Source organism: Siphateles boraxobius, unplaced genomic scaffold (genome assembly GCF_051911475.1).
Source record: "Siphateles boraxobius isolate OS27281-9 unplaced genomic scaffold, OSU_SipBor_1 7, whole genome shotgun sequence".
NCBI lineage: Eukaryota > Metazoa > Chordata > Actinopteri > Cypriniformes > Leuciscidae > Siphateles > Siphateles boraxobius.
The window spans coordinates 35,098,334-35,119,268 of record NW_027509197.1 but is presented as its reverse complement, the minus strand read 5'-3'; the positions used below and the strand labels follow the sequence as shown (position 1 = coordinate 35,119,268).

At 39.9% G+C, this 20,935-nt stretch overlaps 1 protein-coding gene across 1 annotated transcript in view; it reads right to left on the bottom strand.

Moving 5' to 3' along the window:
* The window catches only part of slc4a3 (solute carrier family 4 member 3), a 106,351-nt gene that overhangs the window by 31,720 nt on the left and 53,696 nt on the right, over positions 1–20,935 (bottom strand). The window contains exons 4-7 of the mRNA XM_077215686.1: positions 15,025–15,272; positions 13,857–14,032; positions 11,568–11,788; positions 1,315–1,457 (exon numbers count right to left, since the gene is read on the bottom strand). Coding sequence (XP_077071801.1) covers positions 1,315–1,457; positions 11,568–11,788; positions 13,857–14,032; positions 15,025–15,272 — 788 coding nt within the window. The remainder of the gene's footprint in view (positions 1–1,314; positions 1,458–11,567; positions 11,789–13,856; positions 14,033–15,024; positions 15,273–20,935) is intronic.

Below are 20,935 nucleotides of genomic sequence, written 5' to 3'. Positions count from 1 at the left end.
CGCCCCGTCATTGGTTCGAGCAAGTTGCCGCAGCACAGCCAATGACCGAGCTTCCTTTGTTCATTGCTGTCAGCTGTGCAGCTGCAATGCGTTTTACATAAAGACTTCAGTATTCTCGAGAAAAGGAGTTTTCCCATAGCGTAAGCTACTTACGCAATACTCGTTCCCTCCTCTCAGGGAACCGAGGTTACGTTAGTAACCGAGTCGTTATGTACTTTTGTTATTAAAAAATTACAAAAGTACATAACTTCTAAAATTACAATGAAACCTGAAAAATCTAAAAATGAAAACTAATTATAAATGTAGTACTATAATAGATTATATATAATAGTAAAATAAGACTATAAGAAGTACAAATAACAAGTCAATGGCTATAAGTTAATTATTTTATATTGTACTGTGAATTCAGATTCGATTGGTATTTGCAAAGAGATTAATAGTTTATTTCCTTTAAAAAACACTAAGCACTGTCTTTTTTCAGATTTCCAAATAGCTTTTGCTTTGAATCAATGCAATGTAATGTTGATTCATCTCTGATGATTCGTTTGGCTGAAGAACAATTTACTGAATAAACTGTTAAAATGGCTAAAAAAAAAAAGGAAAAAGCAAAAATGCTTCTGGAACTGAGGTGCTTAAAAAATGTGAATTCACTGTTGTGTTCTATGGAGGACTTTTATGCATGTGTAAATGAATCCTGCACTCCAGTGAGAAAAATGATTCTGCTCCACTGATTGATACAGAGCTTATATATCAGAAGATAAAACCACATGAATAGCACATACTCCAGTGTTGATTGACTTAAGTGCCTTATGCAATTAATCCAACTGATTTAGAGACACAGATCTCGCTCGTTTAATGAATCCCACAGGATGAAACAGATCAATAGGTATCAGGAGACTAGAGGAAAGATCTCTGAATCAAGGGTCTCTCCTGCTCCTCTAGATTGATTATCTCTATTAACACTTCCTCATTATCAGTATCAATGTCAATCTAGGGAAAATAGAGGCTTTACTTTGAGCTACCTCTTGAGGAACAACACTAAAATTCAGATCTCAAAATCAATACTCATTTTTGGCTAGTTTTTCAATGTTTACTATACAATTGTATGCCTGGCATGTTTTTTTTTTTTTTTACGCTGTTCTATTATGGATCAATCTGCTCATAAACTAAACCTAAACTGTGTTCGGTCACTTTGCATTTTAGTTATTTTTTGTCTAAGAATAAGTTATAATGTGGAGAAAACTGTTTGTCTGGATGAAAGAAACTAGGTTTCATTTTTCTTTTCTCCATGCGGTCAGGAAGCTCAGGTCTCACCTCATGAGTTTTCTTGTCCATCCTCTTTCTCCTCTTCAGACTGGAAAGAGGAGGTGAGCTATTGCTTGATCGTGGTATTTGACAGCGTGATGATTTCTTGACGAGGTGACGTCTAACCCCAGGATTGTCCTCGAAACGGTGACCTTAAAGTGAAAGAAAATGGAAGAGGTTAGGCCCATAAAATAAATGAAACTGTCAGTTTTGTAAAGGCAGATGCAGAAAAAAATGAGTGAACCAACAATAAACTAACACAGTCTGCCTTAACAAATAACACATTGAAAAAAACACAATTTTCATGTATTCATTGAACACACCGTGTAAACATTCATACCAGGTTAATTACAATTAACTAAAATTAATAATCCTTAGATGAATGATCTGAGTTAATCGGAGTCAGCTAACCTAGAGTCCAAACAACGGGCCTGTCTGGCCACTGGAAATAAGAGCGCAAGACTGTCCCAGGTCCGATAAATGTCAAAGTTAAGGAACTCATGTGTCACTTAATTGGAACCATCACACTAACTAAATTGTTTCGTCTCTTAAATAGGGAATACTGTACAGACATGTAGGAGTTTATTTTAAATTGCACTGTTTTAAAAATCAAAATATGTAAACAAAAATTATGACCTGTAAAAACTTTACTTGCATTTTTATAACACTTTGCCCTGGTTTCACAGACAAGGCTTAAGCTAGTCCCAGATTAAAAATTATTATTGAGCTGTTTTAACTGAAAGCAACTTGCATTGATATATGTTAAAACATGTCAGTGTCATTGTTTTGTCTCAAGATGCACACCAATAATGTTTGTTTCTAAGGCACGTTTATAAAAGGAACTTAAAATGCCCTAATCGAACTAAGGTTTAATGTTCATAAAGGGCTTAATCTAAGCCCGGTCTGTGAAACCGGGCCTATATGTTGTAAGTGTGTTCCATCAGGTAATCAAATGTTCTACCCACTTGAACACTTAGGCCAAATACAGAAAGAATGTCATGTAAGTGGTCAAGACTGCAAATGTTGGTTTTGGGACAAGCCCAGCAAAGCCAGACTGGAAGTGTTGGTCAGAGCTGTACTGCCCTATAACAAACACTCAAAGATTTAGATTTTTTCTATTTGCATCAAGCATTGCCTGATCCATGCCTTGAAATGGAGATCTCAGAAAACATAACATTGAGAATTGTTGACTTGCATAAAGTTGAAAAGGGTTAAAAACACCCATTTATACAAAAGTACATGGTAAATCCAAGGGTTCACGTACCTTTCACTTAACTGTAGCAATGAAATTGCATACATTGGTGTGATTGAGAGTAAAAACGGGCCTAGAAAAACAAGAGATTCCCAGGCCTTCTCAGCTGAGTGCAACTAAGAAGCGTACTTTGGTTGGTAGGCCTTTCAAAAAAATTGCTGTGATTTAATATTGTATCATTTTAGCCCACAAACCGAGGTTTTTATTGAATTTGGGATAATTGAAGGGGTGTATTATGAGAAACCCTCTCTCTCCAGCTGTTCCGAGTGCCAAGTAAAAGGCCGGGGCTCTCCAAGGGTTGAGGCCTGCCAGGACGCCCAAGGCCTCAGCTGGTTTGTGTTGTCCTAGTAGCCCGGGGATGTTCGGTAAACAAAGTAATTGTTTTACCCTTTCTTTCCTAGCCTCGCATCACCCTTTAAAAACAAAAAAGTACACACACTGGTGATGGGCCTTTACCCAGGGGTAGAGCGCTAGGTGGCCGTGCCTTTTGGCTGTACTCTGGTTGTGCTTTTTTAAGGCAGCAAAGCAAAAATCCTAGAGGAGACCAAAACTGCCAAGTTTTTATCAAAACACCACAGGACGAAACCAACTCAGGCCGCAAATTTGTGTTTGACGCACAAAAGTGCTGATTTGAAATCTCAGTTCAAACATTTGAACTGTCCTCCCTTATTTTGTTAACATTACCTATTTACCACCTTTAAACACACTCTCAAAATGGTTCAGTGGCACAGGCTCACTTTTTGTCAAGATCTATTAAAAATGCATGTACAATAAATCGAATACACCTCTGAAACTCTCGAAAATAAATGTATAAAATATTATATATAATGTCATCATAATTAATGTATGTTATAATACATAATTATAATGTAATACAATATTATTAATATTTTAAAAACTATCCACCGAATAACACACACACACACACACACTCAAAAAAACATCACTTAGTATGATTTATTAGCTGTTTTTTCTCATGAGGACCAAAAAATAAATTCCTCACAAGGACAAGGATACTATAGTACTATACTATATACTATAGTAGAGAAGATGGAAATTGATCTCTGCTTTACTGTCTGTCTGCTCTTCAGAAAGACATTTTCCTGAGGGACTGCAGAGAATCACAGACAGGAAAAGGCCTTGAGGGCAACGCACTAGTAAACACAAAGAAAAAAGCAAAAGCCTAAGGGTTTTATTGTTTATCAAAATACAAGTAAGCTATTAGTGAAAAGCAGTGTTTGAACACGGATTGATAACTGTAATGTTTCAGGCCCATCTCTTTTTATATAAGGAACAGTAAAATTTGTTATGATTTACTCAGGTTGTTGCAAACCAGTGTGCCTGACTTTCTTCTTCAAAAAAAGAGAATGGATAATGCACTGGTTGCTTTTTCCATGCAATTATTGTGAATGGGGTGCATTCAAGCTTGGAAAACAAACGCAAGCCATAAACTTAATTTGGATTTTTTTTATAGCTATTATAGCTATGTCTAAAATATGAAAGTTAGTCAGTATTAACTTCTTGATTATTGATTTGGCTTATGGCTGATATAAGAAAGATGACAGATTCATATGCAAATTTAACAAAGACATCTTCTGTTGGTGGCACATCAGATTCATCGAACAATCACTGTTCAGTTGCTATAAATGGCTAAAAACATGCAGGAAAGACAAGAGCATTCACAATTCAGTATCCAAATAGATGTAAGAACGAAGACCAATCATAATTCAGTCTGCATATACAGTAATGATGCCACTTGTGTCAATCAATGTACACATGGTAAGACTTTTTAAATGTTTTTGGAAATAAGTTTCATCTGCTCTCCAAGGCTGCATTTATTTGGTCAAAATTAGAGTAAAGTATTATTGTGAAATATTAAGATAACTTAAAGTAAGTATCAGGACTCCAGTCTTCAGTGTCACATGATCCTTCAGAAATCATTCTATGATGCTGATTTGGTGCTCAAGAAAGTTGGACTGCTTAATATTTTTGTGGAAGTCGTGAAACCTTTTTCAGGATTCTTTTATTAATAGAAAGTTGAAAAGAACAGCAATTAGTTGAAACAGAATTTTTTTGTAACAATGTTAAAAAATGTAATTTCACTTTAAAGCATTTAATACATCCTTGCTGAAAAAACGTAATAATCCTTGCAAAATAAACATAATAGTTGACTAACTGCCCCAAACTTTTGAGCGGTAGTGTAGGTCAAAAAAGGTTCAGTCTGAATGAATTACAGACAAACAAACCTCTAACAATAATGCAAGAGGAATATCAATAGAAATCACTATACTTTATTTCTGAATCAAGTTACTGCGTAATATGACTCTGCCCTGAGATGATTTGTGCTTGTGGAGGCTTGGCAGCACATGTACTGTATGTGTCAACAGGAGTGGATATGGAACTTCATAAGCCATCCACTCAAACATGCCACATCACACCGGAGGCCATAATGTTTCATGTCAGCAAATTGTTTGCATGGACTCGGCTTGACATTAATTATCTTGTATTTCCCTACACGATCAATAAAACAACTCAGTTCGAAATCCCCAGCAATCAATTTCCAATGCGAGCAAGATCTATAGAGGGTGGAGTGCAGTTTTACAATGTCACAACCGCAGTCATGTGAACGGAAAATCCTATTGGATTTAATCAATAGCTTTATGTTACACATTCAAGTGCAAATGCGTATTTCAAGTTTTTTTGCCATTCATTACCCTAAACTACAATTGTCAAAGACAATGGCACAATTCTGTCGAAAAATGATGTAAGTGTGAAGCAAAGTGGAGGTCGCTGTGACATTTGCAAAAACTAAGGTGGCTGGAAAATATTACCCTTCATCACGCTTCCAACTTTTTAATAGTAAGAACACTTACGGATCGGTTCGATTGGGGAGCCAAGGTGTGAGTGGATGGACTCCAGAAGGTCATAATCATCAAAATCCAGCACAAACTCCTCAAAGTCCTCAAAGCCGACCAATGCAAAGCTTCCCAGAGGGTTTTCCTGAACCACACAATGCCCCTTTCCAGCATCTGCATCAGGGCATTCCTCCCCTGAGCCGCCGCTGCTGTCCTTCTCCTTCTCCACGTCTGTCATCTCCACACCTGGTGCCTCCGGATCATCCAGGATGTCACCCTCTTCCACGACGCTATTTTGTACCTTCTACAAAGTAGAACTCACAAAACTCGGTCTAATATCCAGGAAGCACAAATTTCTAGAACTATGGAATGACCAGAAATTTGGTTTGCAATCAAATTTTGTCCAAGAATGGCAAGTTAAAGAAGAAAATAAGGGGAAAGGATAATCTCTCAGCTAGGCCCTCATTCCAAAGAGAATTTGTAAGATCCACCTGGCTGCCTGATAAGAAAATGGTGTCTGGCCTCAGGGTCTTCAAGCAGTAGTTCTGCGAGACGTGTCCGCATGTACGCAAGCGAACAGCAGGGATCACTGGAATTGGCTGATGATCCAGAGGAAATGTTGATACAACTGAACTACTTTTGAGGTCTCGCACTAATCTATTGGCTGCCTCTGTGCTTTCCATGACGTTGTCGATTGATCCTGCGGCTTCATGAGGGACAGAAGTGCGGTCCTCCGTCCGGATTTTCCCCCATCATGTACAGAGCTGGTTACAGCACCCTATCAGAAAGCACAGGTGAAAACCTCCATCCGAAACCCCATCGGTGCAGATGAAGTGCACAACATGGTGCCACACAAAACACAGCACTGTCTCCACAGGACCGATCTCCATGGAAACCACGGCTGCTTCTAGAGCTCAACCCTGTCTCGTTTTCAAGCGGTTACCTGCACAGGGATTAGCCAATCACAGTTCAGATGCGTCCAATAGCCCATATAGCTGGACATTTACAAGATTTGTATGCATATCAGAGGGACATTTAATTGCTCAGAGGTTGCTCTTTCATTGCTCATCATGAGATATAAAGGAGATCTCAGAAAAACTCATTTTAATTATTTAGAAGAAACAAATATAGGCTCTAATGTGTATATTATGTAGATAAGATAAAAGAGAGCTCAGATCATTCGATTTTTGGGAGGTTTTAATGAGAAATATTATGAAAAAATTTGGTATTTTTTTCTCAGGAGAATGAAAGAAACTTAAGAAATTTTTTCCATTTGCTCTCCATTTAAATCCTTTTTACAAAATAGATGATATTATATTTCATGTTCACTGTAATTGCACTGTAATTGCTGACTAGGAAAAACCAATGGGATATTGAGACTTTTTTCGAGGTTATAAACTCAGAAAAATAAGATGAATAAAAAAATAAAATAAAAAAATGTAATTAAAAATAAAAATAAATAAAAATAAAAAATATCCCTGCAATCACACTATAATCACATTGTTGTGAGATACAATTGGAATAGTGAGAAAATATTGGTGGTTATTCAATTAACTTCAATTAACAAAATGTAAAGAATATATATTCCAAAAAAATCAAAATTAAAATAATAAAATAAAATCTCCCTGTAATTGTACCTTAATCAGATTGCTGTAGGAGAAACAACTGAGATATGAAAAAGATGCCATTTGAGATTATTCAACAAGCAATTTCAAACTATTCTAAAAAAAAAAAAAAAAAAACAATGGGGTCATTCAAAAAATAAGTAAGAAAATCAATTATGTGGTTTACACAAGTGAGCATTCGGACATTTATGGTATCTAAATGCTCTATAAAGGTGTCACACATATGAAAACAGTGGCATGGAGCGGGACAGACTTAGACATGAGCAGTTTATAGCAAGCTAGTGTGATGCAAGGCTTAAATGCAATGGCCTGTTCTAGTGTGGCGGCCTCATTTGTAATTTGCTGCGGTAGAGCAGTCAATGCTTCCTCTTTTCTAAAAGCAGGAAAGGCTGCGGGCGGGTCTTTGGGAAGGATAATCAATTGGAACAGTGAAGTTAATTATAGCTTGAGGGGACTCATCCACAGAGCCGTTGCAGCCCTCACCTAAAAGCACTCTGCTGGACTCTGGCCTTCATTCACAGGGACTAATTTAGCCATATTATCTGCACTGTACGTCACGTAGAGTAAACAGCAGTATCATTCATGAAATTAGCCTGTATCGGCACGCCAGATGGAAACACCTATGCTTCCTTCAAAACCCAACCAGTTGCAGGCAAGTTAGCATTCAATTATTTATTAATAAAATGCCAAAAATATATATAATAAGCAGTACTGAACAATTTAACTAATAATAGCAATATATTAATATATTAATATAAAAAACAATACTAGCAATGATGTAATATATGATATATTAAAATAAATGTAAACAATACTGAACAATTGAACTAATAATGATAGCAACTCCTGTTTATCCACTATATTGTATACACACACTATATTGCACACACACACACACACACACACACACAAATAATATAATAATATACACACACAAAAAAAATGTGTGTGTGTGTGTGTGTGTGTGTGTGTGTGTGTGTGTGTGTGTGTGTGTGTGTGTGTGTGTGTGTGTGTGTGTGTGTGTGTGTGTGTGTGTGTGTGTGTGTGTGTGTGTGTGTGTGTGTGTGTGTGTGTATGCGTGTATATTATTTTTTTAAAGGGATACATTCAGTACATTTCATCTAGTAAGATAACTGAAAATCACAAGAACCACATTTCATTCATCATGCAACATGCCACAGGGTTCATGAGCAAACCATTCATGAGCAAACATTATGGATTCAAATATTCTGGATGGGACTTTATATCTAAGATAAACAAGGTACTAAACTTAGGCTCTGTGAAAATCATCTGGCTCAATAAAAGAGAGTGTGTCTAGCCATTCCCATGGCTTGAAAAATCACCACATGACACAGAGGAACAGCTGGGAGGCCAACTTGAGCATGGGAGCCCATTTAAAAACAAACCCCTCGAGTCAGGAAGAACTTTAAAATTCTGCATCTAAGAAAACATAGTCATGTGCAGCACATATTTAGGGATCCTCCCAGACACTGTACGTGAATGACTTCGGTGACATTCCCCAAGATAAAAACACTAAAGAAATAAAATACTAATTTGCACTTTCCACACAAAGAGATCCTTAATATTATTTTTTTAAAGACTAATTGAAAAAAGATATTTAAGAGAAATGTAAAAGCTTTTTTATCTTTTTTCAAAGGTTAGTGACATTAGGTGCCTAACCTTCATAAACTGATCCACAGCCCACAGGTCAAACTAAATATTATCAGTGGTGGACGAAGCACACAAATCAAGAACTAGGGTAAAAGTGCAGATACCCCATTAAAATATTACTCCAGTAAAAGTATCAAGTTCTCCTTTTCAGTTTTATGTATTAGAAGTAACAAGGATACACTGACCAGTGTATTTTGCTGTTTTATATACTGGGAGGTTTAATAGCTTAAATAGGTTTCAGCTCAGTCTCACATTGTTACAAATTATTGGAAAAGAAACAGGTTTTTTTGTTGTTTTTTTACTTTTTTCTCTTATAATAACTTTGGTAACGAGGTTGAAAAGTTAAGCTTAGCAATTGCGGTCAACACTTCTATCGAAAGACATTTGATATTGTATACCTATTCTTCATCCTATGTTAATTTTATCTTAAAGTCCCCCTGTGGTGAAAATCAAGTTTTTAATGTTGTTTATATGTATATGTGTTTATTTTAAATATGCTTTAAGACAAACCATGTGCAAATTCACATGTCAGCACAATTGCTGAGTATTTTCTCCTTAAAACTGCAGTGATGAAGACAGTCTCAAAAATGCGGTTTGAAATATCTGGTGTTTCTGACGTCACAACCTTGTAACCAACAGGTTAGCATATCATTAACAGCAAACTAGCAGGGGAGACTCGAGAGAAGCATGGTTATTCTGGTGTATTTTTCAGTTATGATATGAAAAATTAAATTTAGCAATATAGCGGGTGTATGATGTATTTTATAATGTTATGATGAATTATATGGCTTTCTCCACTGGCGTTCTAAGTTGTTCATAGTGTTTCTGATGATTGTTATAAGGCAGCTGTCTGACTCTGAAATGGCGAATGGGAACATGGTTTGTGTAACATTAGCGACACATTATTAGCTTTTTGATTGCATAGTCAAGCAAAAGGCTAATCATATCAATTGCCGTCATGTGTCCGACGTTGCAAAGAGCGATACCATTTTGCAGCGTTTACCAGTAAGTTGACCGAGTGAATCTCTGATCGTATACTAATCTCTGAATCTCCACATATACTAAATGAAGCAAGGGTGTAGAGTTACATTCAAGCTATTTTAAGGCATGAAGAAATTTTTTTCACAGGGACAAACTTCTAAATATGACATTATGACATTAAATATGACATTAAGGGATACAATTATTATCTACAGGGGGACTTTAACAGTTTATTTAACATTTCGCCCAACCAAAAATAAAAACAAAAAAAACATGGGATTTGTCTTTATAATAATAATTATTATTTTTTGTAATGGGACATTCTATTTGTGGAAAGTGCCAATTATGCTCTTGCAAGGGATTTTAAAGGAGTAGTAGTATTCTTGGACTGTCATACCCTGTAATCAGTTGAGCTTACTTTATTAAGGAAAATCATTCATGTAAAAACAACGGGAAGCACTCTGGTGCATGGCGTAGATCCAGTGATCCTGACCACATCTGAACATCTCGAAGGCTTGTTTACAACCGCGGGAAAGGGAGGAGAGGGCAGACCAAGTGCTGAGCATGGCCAGCCAATGATCCTGCTGCTCTGCTTTCCAACAAAACACATTTATGAGTATGGACACGAATACCCCAGCGCCCCGAAACTTACCAGAAAGCTTGCCAATGTGAATGTCTAAGTCCACTATACAAACACTCCCTGTCCTCTAGAGTGAGATTTTAACAAGCATTTGGAGGGACTACAGGCTTTAGCTTGTCAAGATCAAGCTAAACCATCGGCCTGAGACTCAGTCGTTGGTGTGGTTCCAATGACACAGGAAATCAAACACGCCTATCTAATTTTGCACTAATTTCAATTAAGATCGAACGACCGCAACAACATGCAAGTTGTCTGCTTTAATCCTTGTTTTAATCATCATGGCTACACACACTGAAAACTCAAATCAGTAAGTGCACAGATTCTCAGGACAAAAGGCTACAGCTGCATGTTGTGCTTATAAATTCGCACACCCCATGCAGAATCCAGGGGGAAACAATTATTGATGAAATGTTAAATAAAATCATAAAAATAATGTCCTTTCTTAATTAAGCACTGAAGAAGACATTTGTAAGGAATAGTCATAGTCAGCCTGTCATTATCAGAAAATAAACCCTGAACAAGACCCTGAAATAAAGCTTCCTTGTTTTAACTAGTCATCTATGAAAGATGTATGCCTGAAATAATGCTTTCTTGATTTAACTAGTCATCTACAAAAGATGTATGCTTACTACACTACAAAAAATGACTATAAATGTACTGTTTTCCAGGGAAAATATCTAAAAAGCCTTAAAAAAATAAGTTTACTTGGGAAGCTGCACTGCATAAGATATTAAGACTTGTTTTCAGAGAGTGTATAATTTATCTGTATTAAGTTTTAGATTTTCATCACTTGAAAAAGTCTCCCAGTGCAGTCATAAAACTACACTCATATTAAAGCTATATTCATTAAAAAAATAAGTCTTAATATCTCATGCAGTGTTGCTTTTCAAGAATCTCTAAATCTTATTTTTACTTGAAGACAAATAAAAAAAGACTAAATGCAAAAAAAAATCAATTTTGATGGCCCCAATATTATGCCGATAAATTATTTGCATCCTCCAAATTCTGAATATAATGATAATGTATGTACAAATAATTATTTATTGTTAATATTTTGTTAGGAATATGCATAGAAATATGAAATTGTGCATTAGAATATTCTAGTGATAATATCTGATATCTGTAGAAATGTCAAAACTAATAGCAGGTTGATTAGATGATTTGTTCCATGTCTCAAAAATCAATGCGTATTAGCGTCCTGCTATTTTCACGACTCCTTAAGAATTGATTTTGCTTACTTTTCATGTCATCCAGGTCAGCGCTGGCAAGCATCTGCGCCTCTGCTTCGTCTGTAGGAACTTTCTGGTAGACCGCAGCCTCCATGGCTGTCATGCTGCCTATGCAGATGCGTTCTCGTAGGTCGTAGCTGTTCCGCTGGGCTCCAGCCAGCCGGTGGACGGGCTTCCTGCGAAACCAGCCTCGTGTTGTCATACTGGCAGGTTCTGGAGAAGGGCTAAACCTGTTAAAAAGAAACCAACAATTGAACACTGCCTTTAAAACTGTTTTTTTTTTTTTTTTACCTATGGTTATTAGCACGATGAAATGAAAAGGACTGCATTGCTAATAGAGTGAAATATGTTCATGATTATAGGTGGCTGGGTTAACCACGTAGCACCAATGCTGAAAAGGATTAAAACAAATTAAAAGTAATATTAGCTTTTGATTGAAAGTTGCCCCTATTATGCTTTTTCGGATATACCTTTCATGCAGTGTGTAAGATAGATGTTTGTGAATGTAAAAGGTCTGCAAATTTTTAAAGATTAAAGTGCACGAAAAATAAATAAAGTCTCCCGAATGAAAGAATCGATTCTGAACTGCCAAAATGAGCTGTCAGTATAATTCCAGTCTTACGTCTGTGACTTACATTCATACCAATGTACATAACACATTTGCATAAAGCCCATGGTATTCATTGGCTGCCCGCTAACATCTTCCACTTTAACCCGCCCTCAAACACTGTAGCTGGTTGGTGTTGTGTACATGCTCTGCAAAAGCAAATTCTCTTTTGTATGCACTTCCAAAGGATAAGTAGGTAAAGAGCCAGTAACTGGCTTACTCTTGTTATTACTGTCTTACTGAAATACTTCTGCTAATCAGCTATGGCCCACTTTAACATAAAACTGTGTCTATTAATGCAGATTGTCTGTTGTTCTTACATCAGTCATTCACGTTAGTGCTAGGCTAACGTATACGCTGCTAGTGATGCAGTTAATGATACAGTTCCCACGTGTCCACCGCAATAAATTAGAAATATACACATGTAATGTGTTAATGCTGATGGAGAGGAATTACAATTGCAATTTCTCATAATGTACGTCAAACTGAGTAGCGCATCCAGGGTTGCCAACTCTCACGCATCTGGCGTGACACTCACGCATTCAGCCTCAATCTCACGGTCAATCGCTCAACAAAGAAATCTAAAGCTAAATTAGACATTCTTCTGTGCTGTATTTTTTTTTTTTTTCACTCATGTGCACTAATATCCGAATTACTATAAGCAAGTTCAGGCTCTTAACTACTGATTGGACCACTGCATTTTCTCACTCAGAGAAAAATCGCGGACAAAGAGGACACTGACACCGACAGACTAGACAGAGAAGGTTACTTTTGATATGGAACAAATTCTCAGCTGTAAGATTCTGTCAATATTTCCAACGTTTGGGCGCTTTTAAATGTGACAGATCGCTGTAGCGCGTCAGTTCAAACGGCACGTGATACAGTAGCCTACACCATAAAATGCCACTATATCATCAATTTGATTTAATACTGGCCATATATCCCAATAAGTCTGTTGTTCAGAAATTATACACCAAATTAAATGAGCCAAAAAATGAAAAATATACATAAAAAAATGACCCAAGTTCAAAATATACATAAAAAAGTGACCTAAGTTCAATTAAACTCATTGCGCATCACTTGGACCATTTTCATTTAATTAAAGTTGCAGGCCCAGACAAAATACACAATCAAAAGTCTCATTATTCAAAGTAACGGCACTGCAAATAATAATAATTTTTAAAAAAAATAAGGCAGGCAATACTATACATAATGATGTTTTATTTGTACATTTTCCTTAACCAAATATGAATATATATGCTGCAAGAAGCAGGATAGCCAGCAGAGGGCAATAAAATACAACTTTCAGCTCACTCTTAAGAAGTCATCTTCTTTTCACAGCATCACATAAAAAAGTTGCATGATGCCCTTTCCATTGAAAGCACATCCAAAAGTACCGGGTGTGAATACACCATTCAAAAGAATCACTTAAGAAATGAGTGAACTGACCCTAATGTCTTGAATGTATTGTGAATTGTCCATTACTCTAATAAAACCTAGAAGCTCTGCATATGATCTAAATAAAATGCACGCAATTGATTGCTTACAATGATAATTTCTGACATAGCGTTGAATAAATTTGATGGCTACACATCTTGGAATGACATGAGGGTGAGTAAATGATGACTGTATTTCAACTCATAAATTGTCGACTCATTCAGATGTAGATCTATCATTTATTAGTGAAATACCTGTTTGAAATCTCTTCCTCCCCTCCTCCATCCGGTCGTTCTTCTGTTTCCTGCTGCTCCTCCATTCCGGCGGGGATGGGTGGGGTCTCCTCACTGCATGGAGGTCTCTCGCTCTCCAGATGAAAGCTGGTGAGAGGGAGGTCGGCCGCCAAGTCCTCCTCACTTCCCAAATTGAGCTGTAAGATCACAAAATCTGTCAGCATCTCCCTATTATCCTGCAATCTCTCACACATATATCCATACATATCCAGCAGTGCAGAAAGAAACTACTGCTAAAAGTATATACTGTATACAGCATATTATTCTTTTTAATAGTATGTGCAACTGAATGCAATGACAAACTCTTCAAGCAATAGTACTCTACATTGTTGTCACATGACCTCATTATAATATATTGCATGCATAATATAGCAAGTGCTGTCAAGGTGGTTATTTTTTGTCTTCAAATCAGGATGCATTTACTAGACAAGTAAAATGGCAAGCTGTTATCTAAATAAATAAAAAAACGCAAAATTATCTGCCAAAGGGGTAAGAAAAATATTATTGTTTCTGTTTGAATTAAGATTATTTTTCTTACAATTTTGCTTGTTTTAAGCAATAAATCTCATCTTATGGCATTTTACTCATCTAGTAAATCTTGATCTAAGAGTTTTTAGATATTTGGACTGGAAACAAGACTAAAATACTACGTAATAAAAAGCATTTTTTGGTGTGTTTAATTTTAACCACCTTTTTTCACATATTTTTTAATTGCACAGAGCCTTCATAGATACATTAACATTTTCTTTTAATTTCCTTCAAATTAGTTTAGAGGACAACATCAGGCATAATGTGTCATAAGAATTCTGTAAAAAAGAATTAAATCAATTATTAATTATGTTTGGATTCTTCAAATAAATAATCAAAAGATTAATCGATTATCAAAATAATCATCAATTGCCCATCAAAAAATTTCTTAACTTCTGATGGTCCAATCACAAGAGTCAAAAGAAAGAGACATTATTTAAATTTCATATTTTATATTAAAGGGAAGGTCTAGTCAAGTGCATTGCATTATTTGATACAGTATACCAGCAGAAGTAGGTCACCCAGGTACCTCAATGATAAAACTTAATGTATACTACATACTTCAATCTACAAAAATAATAGAACTGTAAGTTGAAGTAACCTGTGGCAGCTCTTCAGATGTCTCAGTGGGCGTGGCTGGTAGGCACTGGCCCTCCGTCTCAGACTCCGCCTCCTCCTCATCCACCTCATGAATAGTGGGTGTGACATCTGACGGGGGAATGGACGTCTTCTTTTTCTTCCTCTTTTTCTTTCGCCGGCGGTCCATACTGAGAACCCTCTTGCGAAAACGCTGCGGTGGGAGGTGGGTGGACAGGGGGTGGTGGGTGTGGTGGAAGGTGTGCCGGTGATCTGTGCATAAAGAGAAAAAGAGAGAGAGATTAAGTAAAGGATGATGTTCAGACTGCAAACGGCTGACAGATGCAAAAAAAATGAGACTGTGAAGTGATACAAGAGACTAGCACAGGTCAATGATTCAGTTTATTGTCACTATACAAACACATTTGACCAAAGAATGCCACCATCAATCAGAATCAAGTATTCTAGAGAACCATGTAATAAGCAATTACAAGGTCTTTTAAAAGGTCACAGATAATTAAGCTGCTATTGCAACATCTCCATGGTTCCTCTTACTCAAATGTGTCTGTTGCCAGGTATCTCTTATTTCACAGGTTTAAATCTTGCATGTTACATTTAAAATGTACATAAAATTAACAAGCAACAGCAATTAATAAATATGATGTGCAGACTTATTTCAGTATTATACACTACAGTTCAAAAGATGGGGGTAATTTTTTTTCTTTTTAAATAAAGTAATACTTTTATGTTTAAAAGTGGCAGTAAAGACATTTAAAGTTACAAAAAGATTTCTATTTCAAATAAATGCTGTTAATTTGCTGTTCACAAGAATCCAGCAAAATTATACATTACGGTTTCCACAAAAAATATAAAGCAGCACAACTCTTGTTAATAATTGATACATTTATAATAATAATAAGAAACGTTTCTTGAGGAGCAAATCAGCATATTAGAATGGAATTTCTGAAGGATCGTGTGACACTGAAGACTGGAGTAATGATGCTGAAAAATCAGCTTTGATCACATGAATAAATTACATTTTAAAATATATTATAATAGAAAACAGTTATTTTAAATTGTAATAATATATCATAATATCACAGATTTTACTCCTTTTTTTGTAAGTAAATGCAGCCTTGGAGAGCATAAGTGACATCAAAAACATGGAAGTGTGAGTGTTCTAGATACCTTTTTTTAATTGACCTGTAATTTGAAAATGGGGAATTACATAACAGAATATGGCAGGAGGAGAGGAAGGGGTTGAAAAGAATGATGGATTTGTGACATCAGCTGAAAAGGAAAGTCACTTCAGAAGCAGAGCATGTTTTTGATGAACGATCACAAAGACACATTTTTGTTCTTTGGAACAACTGATGAATTGTGCACAATATGATCAGAAACGTATACTAGGGCAAAAGGAAGTAGTTTAAATAACAATGGGCGCAATGAGCCCTGAGATAACATGTCTTGTCTAAACTAACGTTTATAAATCAAATATAATTTTGTAAATTGTATGAAAAATTATGAACAAAACAGCATCATGTATTTATGTAAAGTTTAAAAGGCCAATCACACAAAGTACTTTTTTTGCGTTTAAAAACACAAGATGCAGTGGAATGGGTAAAAAACCTATATGTCTCTTGAGAAAAGTTTTTAAAAGTTAAACTCCTTTTAACTTCACATGGGTTCCTAAACAGCTCTCTAAACATGCATCAAAGATGTCCGTCTAGTGCATGTTTACATAGAAAACAATAGAAAAGCAGCGCAGAAAATGCATTTTGTGTAAAAAACTTGGTAATGCTTTTGACATAACCAAGTTCTCTTACGAGAGGTTCTCTCGTATTCCGTAAGTTGCGCTTACCCTACAGGTAAAGTCATCTTTTCTCGAGATATTGAAGCCAAAAATTATCCTTAATTTTCCATTTATTGTCAACGCAGTGCGGCAGCCAGCAGACCTAGAGCAGGCTATCTTGCATGCTCATTGGCTGCACTGCAGCAACTGCGGCAGCCTGCCACTGAGCCTCGCACGTGACGTCATGCCCAATGAGGGCTCTACGTGTCACAGCCCGCCAAAATGGAGGTGGCTTAGCGTATAAAAGTCAGGCTCGGAGGCTGCGTCACTGATTTCATCATTTTCAGCGAAGCTCTCTGCATCGCTGGACTCTGAGAGAAGCCGTTGAAACTAGCGACCAGCACGCAGAGGAAAGCGCCTAAAGAAGAAGCCGATCGTCTTCACCACCTTCAGCCTTCCATGCCTGCTACGCCATCCGGCGTCTAGTATCCTTTTTCAGTGCTTTTGCCTCCCGTTAATGTTCGCCGCCGCGACACTCACTCTCTCTCTGAAAGAGCGCGAGCGTTTTTTTTCAAAATGCCTCGCCTTTCCTGCGGCTCGTGCAGAGCCCCACTCAGCGCCGGAGACCGCCATGTGATTTTCGCTCTCTGCCTGGGCCCAGACCACGCAGCCCTCGCCCTGGATTCAGGAGAATGCGTGCACTGTAAAGCGCTTCCGCTGTCGACCCTGCAGGCTCGACTCGAAGCCATCACCACGGACGCTGTCACTCCGCCCTCTAGACCGCGCAAGAAGAAGCTCCGTTCACAGCGGATACCGGAGCATGAGGTCACGGTGAAGGGCTCGCCGGATTACATCCCGCCAGCCTCCCTCTCTCCTTCTCCGCCCCTCCTGGACGCGCAGAAGCCGGCCTCGAAGTCTGCCCTCCCGTATAAAGCCTGCAGGACCACATCAGCACTTGTCGGCCGTGGGTTTTCAGCCACCGGACAGGCTGCTTCCGCCCCGCACTCGATGGCTATGCTGCAGATCCTTCAAGCCGATCTCATCCGTGAATGGGATGAGAAAAGCAAGGACCCAGCTGCCATCACGGATTTGAGGAGCGCAACGGATCTTTCCCTTCGTGCTACGAAATCCGCGGCCCAAGCGATCGGGAGATGCATGGCTTCGCTCACCGTCACAGAGAGGCACCTCTGGTTCGATGCTTGCTGACATGAGGGAATCTGACCGCTCCGCGTTTCACGACGCACCGCTCTCTCCTACTGGTCTCTTCGGCCCAGCGGTAAACGAGATCGTCGGTACAGAAGACATCGCATGCCATGAACCTCTTCCTGCCTCAAAGCTCTAGCTCCGCTGCAAGCCGCCCACGTGAGCCGCCTGCACGTAACGCTAGCCAGCGCCCAGCTCAGCCCCAGCCTTCGCAGCGTCGACAGGGCAGCCGCCCTAGATCGCGCTCATCCAGCTGCCACAGGCCGCCTCCCCCCGTTGACCCCGGCCCAAGATTGCGCTGAAGCCCGAGCATGCAAAGCCCTCATAGCAACAGCAGAGAGGAAAAGACGGTTGGGTCTCGCTGCGGCCGGACCACCGTCAAAATATCTCATCCTATCAGTCCCCTCAGAGAAGGCTACTGCAGACGTACATTTAGTAGCCAACGAGTCGGCAACACAGCCCGCTCGCCTGCACACAACCGCCGTGGTTATGGCGACCCAGAGAAATCTCAAAAAGAGTATAATTCCTGGTCATCCGGCTCACGCCGTTGCTGTTTTAAGTGTACAAAAAGTGCCCACAAATCAGTGCTCACCCCTACACATAAACACGATGCCCCCCTGTCTCACACACTCACAGAACCCACTCTCATAAAGCTGGCAAATGCCGCTCGAGTGCTAGATGTAGAGAATGTGCCCACAAATCTGTGCTCACACCTACTTGCTTGCCGCTCTGTTACACGGCCACAACAGCCTCTCGGCCAAGTTATGAATGTAAGTCACGTGCCCGCTCACGAGCGCTCACGCTGACTGACAAACACTTCGCCCCAGGCTCCACTCGCGCACAATATTATCACAAAACGTTCCCCATTCAAAGCATTCAGGATGCCACAAGTGATACAGTCAGCCACTGCTGTCAGCGAGCCGCCGTGTCCGAGATCCGAGGGCGCGCACACCCCGCACACACCTCCGGTTCAGTTTCCCGAGCCCACGAAGTGTGGCGATCGAAACCCGGAGTCCATTCTGCCTCTAGCTATAAATGTAAAAGCATGGGAGGCTATTCCAGGGGTATCAGAATGGGTGCTGAGCACAATAAGACAGGGCTATTCGCTTCAGTTCGCTCGCCGCCCCCCTCGCTTTCGAGCACGGACCGAGACGAAAGTGAAAGCGGATGTAGCGCATCTACTCTGCACAGAAATAACCACGTTGCTGTGCAAAGGGGCCATAGAACCAGTACCTCCTTCTCTGAGCGAGTCAGGCTTTTACAGCCGTTATTTTCTTGTACCAAAGAAGGACGGAGCTTTAAGACCTATCTTAGATCTGAGATATTTGAACAAAGCTCTCATGAGAAGACTGTTCAAAATGCTCACGACCAGACAAATCCTCGCGCAAGTTCGCCCGAGGGACTGGTTTATCTCTCTCGATCTGAAAGATGCATACTTTCAGATTCCGATTGTACCCCGTCACAGGCCATTCTTTAGATTCGCCTTCAACAGTCGGGTGTATCAATACACTGTCCTCCCGTTCGCCCTGTCTTTGGTACCCCATACATTTGCGAAGTGCATGGACGCGGCTCTCGCCCCCTTGAGAAAACGAGGCTTGCGAATTCTGAACTATTTGGAAGAATGGCTGATTTGAATTGAATGGCTGAGCACGGTCAGAGATAGAACTGTTATCTCACAGAACAGTGCTCCTCAGTCATCTGGAAAGCCTGGGTCTCACGGTCAACTGGACCAAGAGCTCATTACTGCCCAGTCAGTCAGTTTCCTTTCTAGGAATAGAACTGGACTCTGTGGCTATGACGGCCCGTTTATCGACACAGCGCGCGCGCCGTGTCAACACCTGGCCGCATCTTTCTAGGAGGGCAGCATCGCTTCTCTGAAAACATTCCAGAGGATGCTGGGCTGTATGGCATCGGCTGCGGCTGTGTTTCAGCTGGGCCTGCTGCGCATGTGCCCACTGCAACGCTGGTTAAACGCCCGAGTGCCTCACCAGGATTGGGCTTCAGGCCGCAGATGGATCACAATGACTCAGGGCTGCGTTTCAGCTCTGCAGCCCTGGTCTCGACGGATGCCTCCAACTTAGGTTTCGAGCGCCCTCGTCGAGGGCAGACCGGCCTTTGGCCTGTGGTCAGACCAAGAGAGACACTTCCACATAAACTGTCTGGAGATGATAGCGGTCGAGTACCCGCTCAAGCGCTTCCTCCCGTTCGTACGGGACCACCACGTGCTAGTCCGCTCGGACAACATGTCTGTGGTGTCCTACATAAACCGACAGGGCGGTGTCAGATCCAGGAGTCTCTGCTATCTGACAGAACTCCTTCTTGTATGGTCTCAGCACCTCCTGCGCTTGCTGAGAGCTGCGCATGTGCCAGGCCACCTGAACGACGGCCCAGACAAACTGTCCAGGGACTACGTTCCCCCAGGGGAATGGTCCCTGCACCCCCAAACAGTCCAGTTACTGTGGCACCTTTTCGGCAAAGCGGAAGTCGACCTGTTTGAGTCAAAAGACAATGCTCATTGCCCAATGTTCTTTTCAAAGAACGAGGATGCGCTGGCCCAAATCTGGCCCAGCTTCCCATTTTATTCTTTCCCTCTGGTCTCTCTGTTACCACAGGTAATCAAGAGGATCAGGGAAACGCGCCACTCGGTGCTCCTTATAGCCCCGCGAAGGGAGAATCAAATCTGGTTCCCGGAGCTGATGCGGCTGTCACACACAGCCCCTTGGCCGATTCCGGTGAGGAGAGATCTCCTCTCTCAAGCAGTAGCACCTCAAAACAGTACATGAGATCCACGGGGAGGAGTCGGATCAAGATCCAAGGGGTGGAGATGGGTAGGATTAGGGGTGGGTTTAGGGATTAGGGCTGGGTTTAGGGATCAGGGGGCGGATATGGGTAGGTTTAGGTATATGTAGGGTGGGAGGAGTTGAATCTGGACCCGACTCCT